We start from the raw sequence: 19,988 nt of genomic DNA, 5'->3' as shown, positions 1-19,988 counted from the left end.
AGGTCCTCATGTTATGGAAGTACCAATCCCTAGACCTACAGCGCATCGAAGGAGATGATGCTCTCTAACCCACACATGGGTTCGAGCATCAAAGGGGGGAATGTGGCAGGGAGCCCTAGACAAAGGCTCTCCCACACCACGTGACCATCAAGACTTCCGTGTTTAACATTTCCTAATTCCTACATCATCCTGGAGCCAGTCAGAAACTAACACAGCGTCACATACCCTAATAAGGAGTCTTAACTACTAACCCGGAAACCTTAGGGTATATAGCCCGAGTCCTGTCCAGATCGGGGCTCAGCCTCTGGATATGAATCTGCTGAGCTGGTGCCGGCATCAATAAATGTTGCTTCCCTGAGCCTTGGTGTCCCGTTTCTGTCCAAGTATCCCGCAACAGTATCTCATTTAGCACAGTGCCTTTGCGAACATAGTAAAATCTCAGAAGATGCTGAGATTCTGGAATTGAAGCCATTGGATCTAAACAAAGGATTTTTATAAGTATTTGAATGTGACTACAGACTTTTTACTGGATTATTTTGCTATTATGAATCCTTGCAATTAGGTTCAGCATCAACAGTGTATTTCCCTGCAACGCACACACTTTACATCTTGTTTTCAGTTAAGCATAGCATTATAACAAGACCTGCTCCTTTCTAATCTCCGCAGTATCACATACCAAAGATATTTATTTACCCACCCCTCTAGGTACACAGAGGCATTTCTTGATTGTTTAATATTCCCATGAGTCAGAAAGGAATGGGAATCATTTCCTCCCGAAACTATAGAGTTTGGCAGCAACTGGGAAACCAGTGGGTGGGTTTCCAGGGAGTGTGCTTAGATCCCACCACAGGGGGGACTGGGGTGGGAGCCATTCTAGGCTCCCACTGAATTCCTTAGGATTTGACACTATCACCAAGCTGCACAGGCAAATGCTCTGCCAAGCTAAAGGCCCATTCTTATGCTCGAGACTTCGTCAGAGTTTAAAAAGACTTCCTTTTCTGAAAAACGCACTTAATACTTTTCCAGGTTCTTTCCCTCTCACGACTTTAGCAGAGGTGGCAAAGCTCTTAGATTTCCTTTGCCTCTGGCAAACCGGAAACTGAAACCTTACAAAACAGCTGCCTGGGTGTCCTTGTAGAGACTTCTTACTGCCTGGAATGGAATGTCCTTCCCCCTTTCTTTCCCAACTAATCCTTAATTGGGCTTCAAGTCTTGGCTCACTGCCAAGTAGGAGTAATGCCACTACCTCCTGGAGGCCTTCCACAAATGTCCCTGCTGGGTGAGTGTCCTCCTACCTCCCCAAGCACCTGTGCATACAAACCTCCCACCAGAGCATTTACACACTGAGGGACAATTGTTGACATACAGTATAATGGCCTGCTCCCATATCTCCAACTTTAGTAGGTGGTGGACTGTTCTTAAAGCCACCATTGTCTGCCTGCTTCCAATGTGCCAAATACTGAACTAACAGATCATTTAGTAGGCACAACCTTCCAGGTAAATACTATGAATCCCTTTTCAGAAATGAAGCAGCTATGGCTCAGAAAGCTAGACAACTTTCCCAAGGACATACACCTAGTAAATGGGAATGTGGGGTTTTGAATACTCGAAAGAAAGCCTCTCTAATACATACAACCCACCGCCTCTCCCTGGCAGTCGCCTACCTCCCTCTTTGGGTCTCCAAGCCCAGCGCAGCACCTGGCACAAAGCAGGAACCCAGAGTTTGCTGTCTAAAGGTTACCACATTTATTACGGTTCTAGTTCTACACTGTGTGTGTCTGAACATCTTATCAAATGAGCTGCTCTGAGCTGACCTTTATCTCTTAAAGTCAGCAGGACTGGACCAGCCTGTTCATTGACTTTACCCTCCAGCACAGGTCTTTGGTTACTGAAGCTTTTTTTTATACATACTCACAAAAACTCCCAAGGCAGTGCTTGCTTTGGCAGAACATATACTAAAATTTGAACAATACAAGGAGGATTAATTATTAGCATGACCCCTGCAAAACGATGATGTGCACATTTATGATGGTTTCATATTTGTAAAAAACATCCCATCGCTTCTCGGCCTTTTGGCTAAGATCAAGTGTAAAAACATCCCAGCAGACAGACTCAAAGACAAACAAGAAGCAGCCTATGTCCTTAAGAAGAGCTTAAGAGTCTAGAGGCAGAGGCAAAACGTATTTGTAAAACAAAGAGTACGGGTTTTTTGTTTGTTTGTTTGTTTGTTTTTCTTTCATTTTTTTTTAGCTGAGCCATCCTGCCACCGGTTGGCAGCTCAGCAGCAACTCAGCTCAGGCCGGGCATTAAACCGCTGTTGCTCAGAGCTCAAACTCTTGAGCGAGCTCCTAACCAACTGAGCCATTCGGGTGTTTTTTTCATTTTTATGCCTTACTTTTCCCGAAAAAAGCTAAAATATTACTTTTTCTCACGGTACCAACACAAACTAAGGATAAACCTGCTGCTTTGGAAAGGACAGTGGAAAGGAAGGGGGGACCCCAGTGGAGCGACCAGGTATTAGGAATTCATACAAGGAGTGCTCAACCCGGGCTTCCTATGACGAGAAAAGGGATTTCTGAGCTTCACTGTTACTACTGACAGGATCCCCAGCCAGCCCACAGACCTCCATGATTAGTTAAAGTTCTTTTAAAAACATACAAACAAAACCCCCATTTTAATATCTATAATAAATAAAACTTGTTTAAAGATTTAGAACCTGAGAAAAACTGGGCTTAATTCTAAACAGTAAATGGTGAACAATTTTCTTCAACTGCCTTGAGAACAGCTCTAAGAANTTTAACCAAAGAGGTAAAGGACCTGTACTCTGAAAACTATACGACACTAAAGAAAGAAACTGAAGAAGATACAAATAAATGGAAGGCTATACCTTGTTCCTGGATTGAAATGATGAATATTGTTAAAATCACTTTACTACCTAAAGCAATATACAGGTTCAATGCAATCCCTATTATAGTACTAATGGCATTCGTCTCAGAACTAGAACTAATCCTAAAATTTACATGAAACCACAAAGGACTCCTAATAGCCAAGGAAACCCTGAGAAAGAACAAAGTGGGAGGTATCATGTTCCCCAGTTTAAAACTATACTACAAAGCTACAATAATCAAAACATTATGGTATTGGTATAAAAACAGAGATATAGGTCAGTGGGATAGAGAGCCCAGAAATAAATCCTTACTTGTATGGTCAATTAATCTATAACAAAGGAGATAAAGATATACAAAGGGGTAATGACAGTCTTTTCAATAAATGGTGGTGGGAAAACTGGACCGGTACATGTAAACAGTGAAATTGGACCCTTTTCTTACACCATATACAAAAATAAACTCAAAATGAATTAAAGACTAAAATGTAATACCTGAAGCCATAAAACTCCTAGAAGAAAACATAGGCAGTAAACTCTTTGGCACCGATTTTAGTAACATCTTTTTTGATGTCTCTTCATCCATGGACAACAAAAGAAAAAATAACAAATGGGACTACATCAAACAAGAAAGGTTTTACACAGCTAAGAGACCATCAATGAAACAACAAGACAACCTACTAAATGGGCGAAGATATTCACAAACGATACATCCAGTAAGGCATTAATATCAAAAATATGTAAGAAACTCATACAACTCAACACCAAAAAAACAAAGAATCCCATTAAAAAATGGGCAGAGGACCTGAACAGACATTTCTCCCAGGAGGATATACAGATGGCCAAAAGACATGTATATAACCCCAATAAAATCTTTAAAAAAAAAACAGACATGTATATGAAAAGATGCTCAACATCACAAATCATCAAGGCAATGCAAATCAAAATCTCAATGAGATGTCACCTCACATCGGTGAGAGTGGCTAAGACTTATAAAAATCAACAAATAGCAAGTGTTGTCAAGGAAGTGGAGAAAAGAAAAACCTTATACACTGCTGGTGGAACTGTAAACTGGTGTAGCCATAATGGAAAACAGTATGGAAATTCTTCTAAAAAGTATAAACAGAGCTGCCATATGACCTAGCAATACCACTTCTGAGTATTTATCCAGAGAAAATAAAGGCACTAATTCGAAAAGATGAATGTACCCCTATATTCACGTACAACAGCCAAAATATGAAAGCAACCTAGGTGTCCATAGATAGATGAATGGATAAAGATGTGGTACATATGTGTATACACACACACACACACACACACACTCTCTCTCTCTCTCTCTCTCTCTCTCTCTCTCTCTCTCTCTCTCACACACAATGGAATATTACTCATAAAAATAAAAAGAAATCTTGCCATTGCGACAACATGGATGGACCTAGAGGGTATTATGCTAAGTGAAATAAGCCAGAGAAAGACAAATACCATATAATTTCACTTATATGTGGACTCTAAAAAAACAAAACAAATGAANTAACTTTGCACGGACAATCACTACCTCATCCAGAGGATCAAGAATTTAAAAAAAAACACAAAACAGACCATAACTATTTTAGAGCGAAAAAAGGAAAGACATAGTAAAACATATGAGATGATTCCTTATCGAAGACTGTGTGTGTCTAGGTGCGCTTCTGCACAGAAACGGTATTTAGCAACTAATATTTTGGTGACAACCAGGTGGCAGAATTTAAAGCAATTTATTTTTCTGTATGCAATTCTGGATTCTTTGAATTGTTTACAGAAAGAATAAACTGTGTATATAAATAGAAAAACTACTATAGCTACTTTCTTTTCAATAGGAAGGGATATACGTATATAGTTTGCCTTATAATTCTTAACTACATTAGTACCCTCTTCAATTTGGAAAGGCTTTTATCCAAGACTGAATTTCAATTATTCTTCAATGAAATTATTTTGATAATTACTAGCAAAATTTGCATCAACATTGTATAAAGGATACTGTATCTCCATAGATCAGAATAAAATTATATGTAATATATAATTATCAGGTTTTAATTTACCATGTACTCTTCACTTTCTTCTCTATAGTCATCCAATTCTTTATCCAGACGAGAGAGTTCTTTATTGATCTCATCAAGTTCTGCTTGTAAGAGCTTGTATTCCTGTAGGCCAGTGTCAAAGTTTCTCTTATAAAGTTGTCTTTGTTGATCTGAAGTGATAGGTGGATATTCCCTAAAAATTGAGAAAATCACTATGTAAGCGTCCATAGGAAACATAAAATTCAGTGTTTCTTCCTTAAAGATAACAAAGCTGGTGGGATGTAGCGAATGACATTCTTTTGTTTTTGTAGCTTATGGGGAGAGGAAGGTGGGGTACAAGTAACTTCTTTTAAGAAGGAGTATACTTGGGCTGGCCGAGTGGCTCAGTTGGTTAAGAGCGCGAGCTCTGGACGACAAAGTCGCCAGTTCGATTCCCACATGGGCCAGTGAGCTGCGCTCGAGCTGATCTGCCACTGAGCTGCCAACAGGTGGCAGGATGGCTCAGCTGGTGAGAGCACGTGCTCTTAACAACAAGTTTGCTGGTTTGACTCCCGCATGGAATGGTGGGCTATGCCCACCAGCAACTAAGATTGAACACGGCACCTTGAGCTCAGCGGCCGCAAGCTGCCGACTGGCAGCCAGATGGTGACTGGACTTGGAGCTGAGCTGGCTGTGCCCACCACAACTAAAATCGAAGGAGAAGAACTTGGCTGTCCCCCTTCCCCAACTCCCCAACACTGTTCCCCTTCCCCAATTCCCAAATAAAATCTTAAAAAAAAAAGGATTATACTTTATACATCAAATAAACTATGCCTTCATAATTTTTAGAAATAACATTAAAAATCTTTTATGAAATTTAAGGTTGAAGTCATAGAAACTCATTCTGAATATACAACATGATAATGGAATACTTATGTGTAATGTCTTAAAACTGGTATTCTAGAACACAAAGTACTTGTGTGTGGTCATCACTGAAATGGCAGAGCAGCCAACTGATAGCTGGCTATTTTCTGCTACCACCTATAGTCTTCAGACTGTTTTGGGGTATGATTTTTGTTTGTTTGTTTGTTTGGTTTTTTTTGGTCTTGGCCTTATTTTTCCAAAATGGAAAGGAAATATCTCATTTTAAGTCTTTTGATTATAAAAGTAGACATTAAAATGTACACGTATAAAAATGCATGCTTAGTGTACAAGCTGGCAATGCATTAAACCATGAAAAAAGCCCTGAAACTCTGTATCACTTGTATCTCTCAATATACCAGCTATTCTTTACATATGAAGGTAATGCTATTCACCCATAATCCATTAAGGAATTACTCTGAATTGTTTCACAGAACTAAAAGAACTTCACAGCAATATGAAATTTCAAATTTTAGATATAAGTCAGTCTAATATCTTCACTTTACAGAGGGGAGAAATGAAAGGATTTGCTCAAAAGGGAAACAAGAATTCAGGATTTTTCAGTTTTCATTTAAACCTTCCATGATATAAGTTAGGCAAATATGTATTTTACAGAGAGATGGCTAAAACTAGGCCAAAAACTCTAGGAGGGAAAGAGGAATATGATGTATGAATAGGGAATTTCAAGGTACATAGGCCCCGCCCACCCTCCTAACACCTCCAGAGGCAATGTTGTTGTTGTTNACGTATTTCTAAGAACGTATCCTTGTTGTTCAGCAATGCATGATTGTATTTTAATTCAGAAAAAGTACCAATTAGATCTGGGGTTTGAGGACATAACAGAAAAAAAATCTGCAAATTTAATTAAAAGAACTTTGAAACATTTAAAATACAACAATTTGATACAAACTTAAGTGAGTGACTACAAAGGACAAGGTTAACACAAAGTATGCAAACACAGCCTGCTTATTTTACAAAGTACAAGATAGACAGAAAGGACAAGGCAAAAACAAGACTAAAAATCCCTAGGAAGGCAAAGAAACCACTGTGCTAAAGATTCAGACAGGAAATTAGAAAGCTGCACGTTTTCTAAGAAGGTCCCCAATGGCAGCAGCACAGGAAAATGCTGGATTTACCCCCTCTCAATTGTACATTGAAATATACATAGAGAGAGAAACTACTCCTGAGAGACAACAGAGGAATGAATGAACAGTTTCTGAACAACAAACGAGAAAAGAGACCAAATAGAGAAGGCTGGGAAACTGCTGCTCTCCAGGAGCTGTGGGGACACTTCAGGGTTGCACGCACCCTCCAAGATCAGAGGTGCTGGTGAGTGCCCTTGTGTATGGCCCCTTCCACCTCGACAGGGAAGTAGGGGCTCTATTGTGTGCTTTGTCATATGTGCAGGTTTGCACGCAGATTCCCAGACACACCGCCCGGAGCACATTTCAGCTCAGAACAAAGCAGGATCAACAGAGTGTCATAACACAAACCTGGCCTCCCTATCTGGAGCTGCTCCTGCCCTGCAGGCCATAAGCACCTGTCTGGCTCCAACAGGCCTGTCAAAACAACCCCATACACACAGCTTACACACGTCACTTCTACACAAGGTCGCTTTGTCAAGATTGGAAGAGATAGCTATTTTGCCTAATTCATATAAACAAATATAGAAAGTAAAATAAAATGAAAAGACAGACTATCTCTCAAATGAAGGAATAAAAAAATCCCCAGAAAAAAACCTAAGGCAATGGGGACAAGTAATAATCTCATAAAGAATTCAAAAAATGGTGTTAAGGATACTCACCAAACTTGAGAGTGAAATAGAAAAACTTAGGGAGAACTTCAACAAAAAGGTATAATGTATAATAAAGAGCCAAGCAAAGCTGAAGAATACAATAACTGAAATAAACACAGTAGAAGGAATCAACAGATTAGCTAATATAGAAAAACAGATCAGCAACCTGAAAGACAGACTAGTGAAAATGAACCAATCAGAACAGTAAAGAGAGAATTAAAAAACAAGGATGGGGGTTGGCCGAGTGGCTCAGCTGGTTAAGGCAAGCTCTGAGCAACAGTGTTGCCGGTTTGATTCCCACATGGGCCAGTGAGCTGCACCCGAGCTGAGCTGCCGCTGAGCTGCCAACAGATGGCAGGATGGCTCAGCTTGTGAGAGCACATGCTCCTAACAACAAGGTTGCCTACTGGGACTCCCACATGGAATGGTGGGCTATGCCCACACACAACTAAGATTGAACACAGGACCTTGAGCTGAGCTGCCATCGGGCAGCCGGATGGTGACTGGACTTGTAGCTGAGCTAGCATGCTCTCCACAATTAAGATTGAAGGACAACAACTTGGTTGTTCCCCTTTCCCAATTCCCCAACACTTTTTCCCTTCCCCAATTCCCCAATAAAAACCTTTAAAAAAAAAAAGGAGGAAGACTGAAATCATATCAGGTATCTTTTCTGACCATAATGGCCATGGAACCAGAAATCAACTACAGGAAGAAAAGAAAAACCACAAATATGTGGAGACTAAACAACTGGTTACTAAGCAACCAATGGGTCAAAGAGAAAAACACACCAGAAATCAAAAACTATCTTGAAACAAATGAAAATGAAAACACTACTTTTCAAAATTTATCGGATGCAGAAAAGCAGTTCTAAGAAGGAAGTTCATAGCCTACCACAAGAAACAAACAAAAACACAAAGTAAGCAGAAGGAAGGAAATAATTAAGATCAGAGCTGAAATAAATAGAATAGAAATTAAAAAAAAAAAAAAGATCAATGAAACTAAGACCTGGTTCTTTGAAACGATAAACAAAATTGACAAACCTTTAGCCAAACTCATCAAAAAAAGAGAGCCCAACTAAATAATAAATGAAAGAAGTTCGGCAGACACAACAGAACTACAAAGAGTCATTAAACAATACTANGGCCAGTGAAGCAACGTCCTCCACAACTAGACTGAAGAACAAAAGGATAGCAACTTGTCTGTTCCCCTTCCCCCAATTCCCCAATAAAAATCTTTTTAAAAAAAGGAAAATATTTTTAAGACATGATTACAGCCAAATATATCCCTTCCACACCTATCTTTGTTATAAGAGTACTAAGAAAAAAACATAACAAAAATCCATCTCCAGTCCTGGTTGGCAAATAATGGAATTATACCATCCACCCCAGTTTAGGAGGTAACACCTCCAAAACCTGGTTGGCCCACACTAGTATCAGACATGCAAGTGGTTCCAGCAATAGGGGAGACTTGGTACCTGATCCAGTCCTCCTCCAGCTCATCGCAGGACTCGCCGCCCGTCGTGTAGTCTGTTTCATAGTGGTCTTGCTCTGGTCTCTTTGACTTTTCTGCTCTTCTCTTTGCAGGAGCCCTTTTTGAAGGTGTCTCAAAGTTACCACTGCTGCTGTAATGAGGCTGCCTGAAGTCATCCAAAGGTGAAGTCACTGGAAGCTCCTGAACCACTTCAGGCACCCTAATAAAAGAGGAACTGTTTTTCAGTGACCACGGGGTACACTCCAAGCCTTTGCCAGGGCACTGTAACCACAGAGAGCAGCAGCAGGGAGCCGGGAGGCATTCACATGTAGGTGTGTGCACTCAAGTGGTCCATTCACTCAGCCCTGAGCAGACCCCTAGTTCCTGTGTTCAGTGTGGCACCAGCTCAGATCCTCTGACATGCACAAGTGGCTGTAAGGTTCCTAGAGAAGGGGAGCCCATTTGCAAACCTGCTAAGTAAAATGGATCTAAGATTTCACGTTAGGAAATTCAGGCTGATGTGGAAGGTGTGTTTACCTGACCTGTGCTGGGAACACACGCCATCAAAGGCTGTCGGGAAAATAATGGTCATGACTCTTTTCTACAGGTTCTTCCTGTTCCATGGACATAGCAGACTCTCAGAGACAAGCGCTTCGTAATAGTAATTTTAGACTCCAATATAGCAATTCTCTTTTCAAGATATCATGAGAAACTAAAAAGGCTAAAAATTTAAAATCCAAAGACATTAAGAAGCTTTATATTGTAATAGATGAAAGGGCTCATTAAGATTTCTTTTTCGGGTGGCCGGTTAGCTCGGTTAGAACGTGGTGCTGGTAATACCAAGGTTGCCGGTTCGATTCCCACATGGGCCAGTGAGCTGCGCTCTACACAACTGGATTGAAAACAACGACTTGACTTGGAGCTGATGGGTCCTGGAAAAAACACACTGTTCTCCAATAAATTTTTAAAAAAAGATGTTACAAAAAAAAGAAAAAAGATTTATTTTTCAATTGCTCCATTAATCCTGCAGCCACGCAGAATGAATGGAATGGAAGGGTTACCATTACACTTATTTATCTAATGCAATTATTAAATACTGCATCAGATTTTTACTTGCTTATTAATATTTCTGCCACAAATTTAAAAACAAAGCCTACCACGGAATAAAATACCTAGAGCTGTGGCAACTGTACCCTACTTCTGAGTTAACAGAAATGCAAAGCTTAACTTTGCCCTGTAGCAGAGCTGGAGAAGGGCAAAAAGATAAAGGAAAGGAAGACAAAATACCTGAGACTTTCCAACATCAGTTCTGCTATTCAAATCAACTACTAAAGACACCTGAAGCCCTTTTTTCTTATTCTTTTCAACTTTCCAAAACTGTAATCTTGAGCTTATCTATGCGGTTTCCTTTCTTTCCTGTGTGATCAGAACTGCTTAATTCTAACTGCTGTCGAAGTCTTAGATTTCTAATCACACTTAATTTCTTGTAGATTCCTAAAGCCTTGCGTGAGAGTGTATGTGTAGCTGGTGGTGGTGGTAATTATTTCTCCTTTCCGTATTTATTCAGGTTAACGTGGCTTTGTGCACTATGTTAATGCTACTTCTAAAGGAGGGAAAATGTGACTTTCTCCGTGAGTCAATAATTAAACAAGTTCCTAGACACTCTGCCAAAATTGCCTGGTACGATGTATGCTTATTGCTTTGAGGTGACAAACAAAACCTTTAGAATGCAGTGGGTTCATTGGAGGGGGTAGAGAGAGACCAGAGGGGGAGGAAGCTAAAGGGTGAAGGAAATTAGAAAAAAAGAAAACATTAAAGCAGGCTTCGTCCCATAATTTTACATTAGATATTGATTTTATAAATCTTTACCATGGAAGTTTTCCACCTCCCCTCTTCCAATGCCCTTTGAAACACTAAACAGTAACATTCCTGTTACAGCATAAAAGCTAAAAACAAAATGCTTAGCAAGAGAAGTATACACAAATGTAAAGGCTAGGGACTATGTGTACTCTCGATAATCTTCAAACCTACTTTTAGATAAAAGTCCTATTAGATCAAAATCCGCACAACCCAGAAGAGGTAACCAGCCGTCTATTTTCCTCAGTATCCGACTCAGTCTCCCGGGTCTGGAATTTCGTCCTCTTGTCGCTTTTGGATTCCTTCTTTTTCATTCGTTTTCTTCTCACACACACACCCTCCCACGCTGTTGCCGCTCTCATCTTGCCCCAACTCTCTGGAGAGTTATTGTACACTCTCTTCCGCCCTTGTTAGTTTGCAACATCCATGAGAACATGGACTTGGTATTCCCAGGGTACCTGGCCAAGAAATGTGTACATGGCGGGTGTTCAAGGTAATTACTGAATCAAAAACACAGTCACAAACATCCTTTCTTGATGACACCCAGTATCAGTGAGGGAAGAGAAACAACATAGGATCAACATCGGTGTTCACTGATCAGAATGACGTCCATTATATATGTGCTATTTTATTTTATTTTATTATTTATTTTNAGGGAAATACCAACATGTACCAACAAAGAGGAATTCTGAAGCTCCCTAAGAATCAACGAGTTATTAGAGCTTTGGGGGGCGTGAGGTGGAGAACTTTATACTCAGTGAGTGATCACATTCAAGGCCTCCCTGCTCTAGAAAAGGAAATCCTGGAGTAGACTGTATTTTAATACTCATGTATCTTAGGCCAGTGCTCTCCAACAGGTGTGCCACAGGCATGGAACACTTTAGTCTTCAGAGCCCGCGGTCAGTCACCATCTGGGGTTCCAAATCCCCTTCCATTTACTCCCCCACCCGGTACAACGTTACCATTTTCTAAGTATGCCATGACATGGAAAAGGCCTTATGCACACCTTAACTCAGATGCTCACTGGGCTCGCAGTGATCCAGTTGTAGCTCGGCTCTACACAACAGTGGTTCTCAAAGTGTGGTGCCCAGACCACCAGCATTGAAGTTCCCTGGGAACTCATTAGAAATGCAAATTCTCAGGCCCTGTTCCAGGGCTACTGAAGGAGAAACGCTGGAGGAGTGGCCTAGAAAGCTGTTTTAACCAGTCCTCCAGGTGATTCTGATGCTTGTTAAGGTTTGAGAACCACTGACCCAGGCAGACAACTACCCCATTTGTACCATTATACCTATCACCTACTGTTAAGTTAGTGTTCATTTTATTTAGTGCTGGAAATCTAGGAACTGCTGCTTTCAGAGAGCCACAGAGACACTCACCAGCTCAGCACATTCTCTACCTCCTGCGGCATATCCCATTACAGCTCTCTAAACTGGCTCTCCAGGATGCCCAGGCCTGTCTGCCCACCCCTTGTCATTCACAGACAGACAGGGCCTGCTGTGCTCCTTGCTGCTCTTTTCTAAGTCAGGAGACAGACAGGGCACTTTCACTTTTGTTCCATTTTGTCCCAACTCAGGCCACAGGTAACAGCAAATTCTTTCCCAGGGTGAGAGCCTGGTATACCAAGTCAGAGGTCTGCAGGACTGCTTTTACATTGAAGAATGCTTGTACTGGTTGAAATTTTTAAAAAGCTATTCAAATTTTGTCAGGTATCTACTGTTGATTACCAGCACTGCCCTGTCCCCATGCATATCTGTCTCCCCCATCCTGGGTGCAAAAAGATAACATGCAGGGCCTACACCTTTCAGAAAACATTTGTTCTTATCAGAACGTGTAGCAAGCTTGTAAGCTTACAAGTAACAGGAAAATTAAGTTAAACTGCAACCAACATTAAATGTACTGTCATTTTGGGTACTCGTAGCCAAGCTCCCTTATTCAAGTTCATCATTGCAAACACTAACAATTATTACCATCGCTAAAATTTATTGGGTGTTAATAAATTATGTGCAGGCTCTGACTAACCTAAGCCCTTTAATCATTACAGCATCAGCATATCTGTGGATGGAACTTTTATTTTTCCCATTTATACATGAGGAACCTATTAAATAAACAGACAAAGTGATGATAGTCATCAGAGTCCATGGACACCAAAAGCTACCCAAGGCTGACTTCTCTACACCCAGCCAGCTCATCCTCACTAGCCCCTACCTTGGCAGATAAATGTTGGGAACAATGCTACATAAATGTTGCATCATGATGTAAAAGTTTTAGAAACTTCTAGAAATAAAACTACCTAGATAATAAACTTAGCTTTTAGATTTAAGTATTTCCTACCTAAAAATAGGATCTTGTTTAATAAATTTCATTTACTACTTGATAACAATGGAGAAATAAGTTTATGGCATACTCTCTCCAAACTTAAGTCTTCTGACATAACCATGTGGTAATAACAAGAAAAGGTGCAAATTAGAAGACATGCAGAAAATACTCATTGAGAACTGGTATGCTAATTGGTAGTAGAAATAGGCATTTTACATACACATATATTACCTCATTTTAATCTGTTAGTTTTATTAACTAATTACAGTTGACCCTTGAGCCAGGCGGGTTAGGGGCGCCAAACCCCTCCCCCCAGTCAAAAATCCATGTATAACTTAAGTCAACCCTCCGCATATGTGAATTCCCAACTGCTGATGGAAAATTCTACTGGCAAAGATAATTGAAGCTCAGAGGGAAACACACACACACACACACACACACACACAGGTTATAACAGCAAATATAATACTTGTCCTGCTGATTAGTGTGTCAGGTCGGAGACAAACTACTGAAGTCATCTGCAAACCTCAGTTTCTCCTTCTGTAAGAAATGTACCCACACTGCAAGGACTGTAGTTAGGATAATAATAAGGTGGCTAGACTATACTGCTTACTTACCAAATGCAGGTTCCTACATTTCTTTCTTTTGTTGCGATTTTTTTTCTAGCTGTGTTATTAAAATTAAGATGTGAAGCTCAAACCCAAGTCAGCCTGATGTCTACACTGAAAAGATCACTGAGAAAGCAGGGTCTGAACTACTAGTCCTGAATCATTGTGCCACCAATGACAAACTGCCACCTGCTTCCTCAACCAAACAGCTTCCTCGTGTGAGTTCACTGAGGCAGATTGAAGGACCTCACCCTGAGGTCTCATATGGCTCGCAGGTTCTGCTGTCTTTTACTTTACCAAAGCCAAATCCAAATTTATTCATGAGAGCTCCTGAAACCAAAGTTCTTAACTTTCAGTTAATATTTCACCAGAATACTACAGGTATCGATAAAAACTAACCTCAATTACACACGTTTTATAATCAGCTCTTCGGTGTTTATCGAAAGTGCGTGATTCCCCAAAGCCAGACCCCAGTTATAAGTATTTATTCTAGAGAAAATAAATATGTATGTCTTGATATATATATTTATGAGTTTCTGAGAATGCAGGTTAGAGAAAAGAGATTTGGACATAAAGATTAACAAGAAATGCTCATCTTCATGGACTCAAGTCCTTCCCAACTCAGCTCTAGCACCCTTGGCTGAATGGTCCCACCACTGGCATTCTCAGGATGCTGGCAGGACACAGGTTTTTAGGCCACACTCCCTGCCCTTGGATGAGGGCCAGCTCAAGGAGGGGCAGAAAGGGATCTCAGCAGCATGACACCCTCCTGGGAGGAGCCAGCAGGATACAAAGGGGAGTGGGGTTACAGGAGCCAGCAGAGCACTAAAGGACACTGGGGTGAAGCAGGCACTTTCAGAGATGCTCAGAAATTCAGCCTAAGCTATTCAAATTGCATTTTGAATTTAAACCTGGTCAGATGACCACAGACATAAAAAATAAGGGGCAATTACAATTAATTAATGTAGTGAGTATTCGTGCACAGTAGTCCCCTCCCTATCCACAGTTCCACTTTCCACGATTTCAGTTACCTGTAGTCAACTACAGTCGGAAAATATTAAATGGAAAATTCCAGAAATAAACAATTCGTAAGTTTTAAATTGCACGTCGTTCTCACTAGTGTGATGAAATCTCCCATCGTCCTGCTCCACCCCACCCAGGACATCAATCATCCCCTTGTCCAGCAGATCTACCTCATTTCATCTCACATCATCATAAGAACAACGTGAGTCAGTACAATAAGATATTTTGAGAGACACCACATTCACATGACTTTCATTACAGTATAGTGCTATAATTCTATTTGATTATTAGTTGTTGCTAATCTCTTACTGTGCCTAATTTATAAAGTTTATCATAGGTAAATATGCATAGGAAAAAACACGGTATGTATAGGGTTCGGTATTCTCTGTGATTTCAGGCATCTACTGGGGGTCTTGGAATGTATCCCCCACAGATAAAGGGGGGACTACTGTAGTACATATTGTCTACAGAGCACTGTTTCTCTAGAAACCATTTCCCTGTATGTAACTGCCATATGCCATATTATGTGAAGAAGGCCCTGTCCCTGGGCACAGGGGGTTAGTGTAAGGATCGTCTCTACAATGTAATGTTATTCCACTCCTATGAAGGGCAATTTCTCAGTATCTAGCAAAGTTACAGATGTATATATACCCTTTTACTCAGTAATACTACTCTGGGAAATCTAGCTCATAGAAGTGTATACATGGACAGACATATACACAAGGTATACAAAGTTGTTGTTTTTTTAAATCATATCATTATTTGTAATAAACTGCAAATGTATCCATCATTGTGAGATTGGTTACATCAACTATGGTACATCCATGCGACCAAAAGGCTCTGAAGTGGTAAGGAACAATGACCAAGACACACTGTAAAGTAAAAGGGCCAGGTACCGGCAGAATGGTATGATCCCTATCCCTATGCTCACCTTTATGTAAAAGCACAGGAAGTATATTTTTATTTGGTTTTATGTGTTTTATTTTCACAAAATAAAACAATGAAAGTAATCCTAAGAAACTAAGAGTACCTATGAGAGTGGGAAAGGGTTGGGAACGATACACAAAAATGGGCAAATGGGAACACAAGGATGGCACACACAGGGATTTCCCTAACGACCTTAAAAAAAAAAATTACAATTCTGACCATGGGCTTTTAAAAGAGGGATAATTAGAAAACCTTTAATCTTGCAAAAAAAGTACAAAAATAAAAATAGTATCATAATGACAGATGCAACAATATAAATGAATCTCATAAACACTATTTATGTTGAGTGGACACAAAAGCACACTGTACATAATCCCATTTATATGAAGCTTAAGAACAGGCATGGCTAACTGATGTGCTAGAAATAAGAGGAGTTACTACCCTCTAAGGAATACTGGCTGAGAAGAGGCATGACGAAACCTTGGACCCTGGCATGTTGTATCTTCTGATACGGGTAATGGTTACATGGCCATATATGTGTAACAGTTCACCAAGCCATACAATCAAATTAGTGCACTTAATGCACCTTACTCTGTGTACAGATATATACATTATACTTCAATAAAATTTTAACAGTATTAAAAATGTTTTTGAGGAATACTTACTGATGTGATTCAAAAAAGCCTACAATATAATATCCAATCCAAAAACGAAGGATTTTACACTGATAGGGAACAGGGAACATAATCCTATATCAAATTTAAAATAAGAAGGGGGGGAAAGGGAGGGTTAAAGAAAATACACCAAAATGGTAACTCAGGATAGAATTTTCTTTATAATTCACTGTATTTTCAAAATCCTCTATAGTTACAAATCAGATTGAATGATTAAATAAATACGTGTACACACACACACACACACACACACACACACACAGAGTCATGCACTGCATAACAATGTTTTAGTCAATGAGGGAGGGATCGCATAGTCAATGAGGGACACTGGTCCCATAGATTGTAATCAAACAAATTTTTCTATTGCCTAGTGACTTGTAACCCTTGTAACACTGAGGCAAAACACACTATTCACGTGCTTAGGTGATGCTGAGGTAAAAAAACCTACTGCACTGCCAGTTGTATAAAGATATAGCACCTACAATTATGTACAGTACATAATACTTGATGATAATAAATGACTGTTACTGGTTTATGCATTTACTATGCTATACTTTTTATCANATGCATCTCTTCCATCTGGCTGTTCCTAAATTATATCCCTTACAATAAACCAGTAATCTAGTAAGTAACATCTTATCTCTGAGTTCTGTGAACCATTTTAGCAAATTAATTAAACCCAAAAAGGGAGTTGTGGGAACCTCTGATTTACAGCCAGTCAGTCAGAAGTGCAGGTAACATCTGGACTTACGATTGGCGTTCCGAGTTGGAGGAGGTCATTGGAGCCTCCAATCTGTAGCCAGTTGGTCAGAAGCACAGAGAGCCTGGGCTTGAAGCTGGTGTCTGAAGTATGTGTGTGTTTCGGGGTGGGGGCAGTCTTGTAGGACTGAACCATTAACCTGTGGAATCTGATGCTATCTCTGGGTAGACAGTGTCAGAACTGAACTGAGTTCTTGAACACCTGCTGGTGTCCTGAGAATTGTTTGTTGGTATGTGGGGAAACCCCCACGTTGGAATTGGGTCTGGGAACCCAATTTAATGGGTAACTGTGATATATCCTTATGATGGAATGCCGCAGAGCTATGCTGTTCAATATGGCAGCCACTAGCCATGTGGATTTACTGAGTAAAATGTAGCTAGTACAAACTGAGGTGTGCTTTTTAGTGTAAAATACAGAGTGACCACAATATGAAAAAAGAATATACCACCACCAAAAGAGAACCTAATAATAACTATGTACTTTGGCTGATAATGATGTGTTAATGTAGGTTCATTGACTATGACAGATTTACCACTCTGGTGGGGATGATGATAATGGGGGATGCTGTGCATGTGTAGGGGCAGGGGGCACATGGGAAATCTCTCTCTACCCTCCTCTCAATTTTGCTGTGAACGTAAAACTGATCTAAAAAATAAAGGCTTGGGGTGGCCGGATGGCTCAGTTGGTTAGTGTGCGAGCTTTTAACAACAAGGTTGCCAGTTTGACTCCCGCATGGGATGGTGGGCTGTGCCCCCCACAACTAGATTGAAAACAGCAACTGGACTTGGAGTTGAGCTGCGCCCTCCACAACCAAGATTGAAGGACAATGACTTGACTTAGAGCTGATGGGTCCTGGAAAAAACACACTGTTCCCCAAAAAACACATTCTTCCTCAATAAAATTTAATATATAATTTTATATTACAAAAATTTAATATTTTATATTACTAAAAAATAAAAAATAAAGGCTTAATAAATGTAAACTATGTCATGAATCAGTGTTTACATTAATCATGTGTTCAAATGATATTTTGAATATATAGGATTAAGTGAAATATAATTTCTTTTGTTTTCAATATGTTTATAAGAAAACATAAAATTATATATATGGCTCACATTATATTTCTATATTCTTTTGCTCTGAAGCAAAAAAAAAAAGTTTAAAAACAAGTAAAACTAAACTGCATTGTTTAGAATGTATAAAGAGGTAGAATAATAGAGAAAAGCAAGGGGTGACCATATGTCAGAACAGTGGTTTCGAGGGAAAGGGGAGGACATGGAGGAGGACTTTGAGGTGTCCTGTTTCTTAACCAAGGTGATGATTTTGCTTTGTCTTTATTCATCATCTCATACACACGTTCTGTGCCCTTTTCTATTTATATATTACATTTCACCATTGTTTACAAAAGCAACACAAAATAAGTATCAGGCTAATGGAGCACTACTCAGTAATTATATTCTCTAATATATTTTAAGGACCACATTGTCATAAACAACTGTGTCCCTACCATATTCAGATATCAGTCAGGAGGCTATGTAATACAAACACAACCCCATCTAGTTATCAAAGAGTTAAAACTACAAACTATTTAATGGAGGAAATCCCTATCAATGTTTGACTAACAAATCTAAAATTTAATAATTCACTGTTAAATCCCCAAATGGCTAAGGATTCCAAGAACCCTCAACTTTGCTTCCTGTTTTATGTAATGGCAGGAATCACTCTTAAAATTAACAACGTAGAACACATGCTAAGCGAAAGAAGTCAGTTACAAAAGACCACATATTGTATGATTCCATTCATATGAAATGTCCAGAATACACAAGTCTAGAATAGAAAGTAGACTGGTGGTTGCTGAGTAGTGGGGGGGAATGAGGAGTGACTGCTAATGGGTAGGGGTTTCTATGGAAAGAGGGTCATGAAAATGTTCTAAAACTGTGGTGACTCTTCCACAACTCTGCGAATATATTAAAACCACTGAACTGTCCATTCTAAGTGAGTGAATTGTATGGTGTGTGGATTATCTCTCAATAAAAGTGTTATTCAAAAAATTGATACTGTGTTGCCAACGGTCATCTAAACAAGGCATTAATATGGAAGCTTCATATTAATTGTAAAAAACTAAGATGAATAAATACACACAAAAATATAAGACTATAGAAACAGACGACAATAGTTGCCTCTGCAGAGAAAAACTGTCATCCTGGAAGTTATGGGTAAGAGGGAAACTCATTTTGCACTGAATACACATTATTTTATTTTTAAAAGTAAACAAACAACAGATGAAAGTTTCAACTGTAGGTACATATTGTTTTATATGCAATAGACTTTTAAAAGTAAAAAAACTGAAGAATCATTTACTTACAATTCATCAGGTCTATATGGAGGTGGACTTTCAAAAGGCCTCGAGGACATGGTTGATGTCTATGGTCACCTGATCTTCAAGATGAGTAATGTGCTGCAAGTCCCAAGATAAACCAATCTAAGCAACATAAGTAGGGTAATGGCATTACTACTGAGCTCAGAGTTTCCTTGCATCACTAAGAAATCTAATGATACCAATCTCAAGTAACCTCTAAGAGCATGGTTATTTCTCGTCCTTCCCACTGCTATTTTTATACAGTGGACCATTAATCCTTGAGCACAGGAAATCACGGAGCATAGGAACCATCCAGCCTGGTAAGTTCTCACAGCACAGAGCATCATGCTCTGCACATCAC

At 39.6% G+C, this 19,988-nt stretch overlaps 1 protein-coding gene across 1 annotated transcript in view; it reads right to left on the bottom strand.

Moving 5' to 3' along the window:
- OCLN (occludin) overlaps positions 1-19,988 on the bottom strand; it is a gene marked incomplete at its 5' end in the record, with an annotated part of 47,206 nt that overhangs the window by 16,942 nt on the left and 10,276 nt on the right. The window contains 2 exons of the mRNA XM_019631160.1: positions 4,960-5,131; positions 9,108-9,444. Coding sequence (XP_019486705.1) covers positions 4,960-5,131; positions 9,108-9,444 — 509 coding nt within the window. The remainder of the gene's footprint in view (positions 1-4,959; positions 5,132-9,107; positions 9,445-19,988) is intronic.

This window comes from Hipposideros armiger, unplaced genomic scaffold, assembly GCF_001890085.2.
Source record: "Hipposideros armiger isolate ML-2016 unplaced genomic scaffold, ASM189008v1 scaffold_984, whole genome shotgun sequence".
Lineage (NCBI taxonomy): Eukaryota > Metazoa > Chordata > Mammalia > Chiroptera > Hipposideridae > Hipposideros > Hipposideros armiger.
Note: the sequence above shows the minus strand (reverse complement) of the source record. Positions and strands in the feature narration are given on the sequence as shown.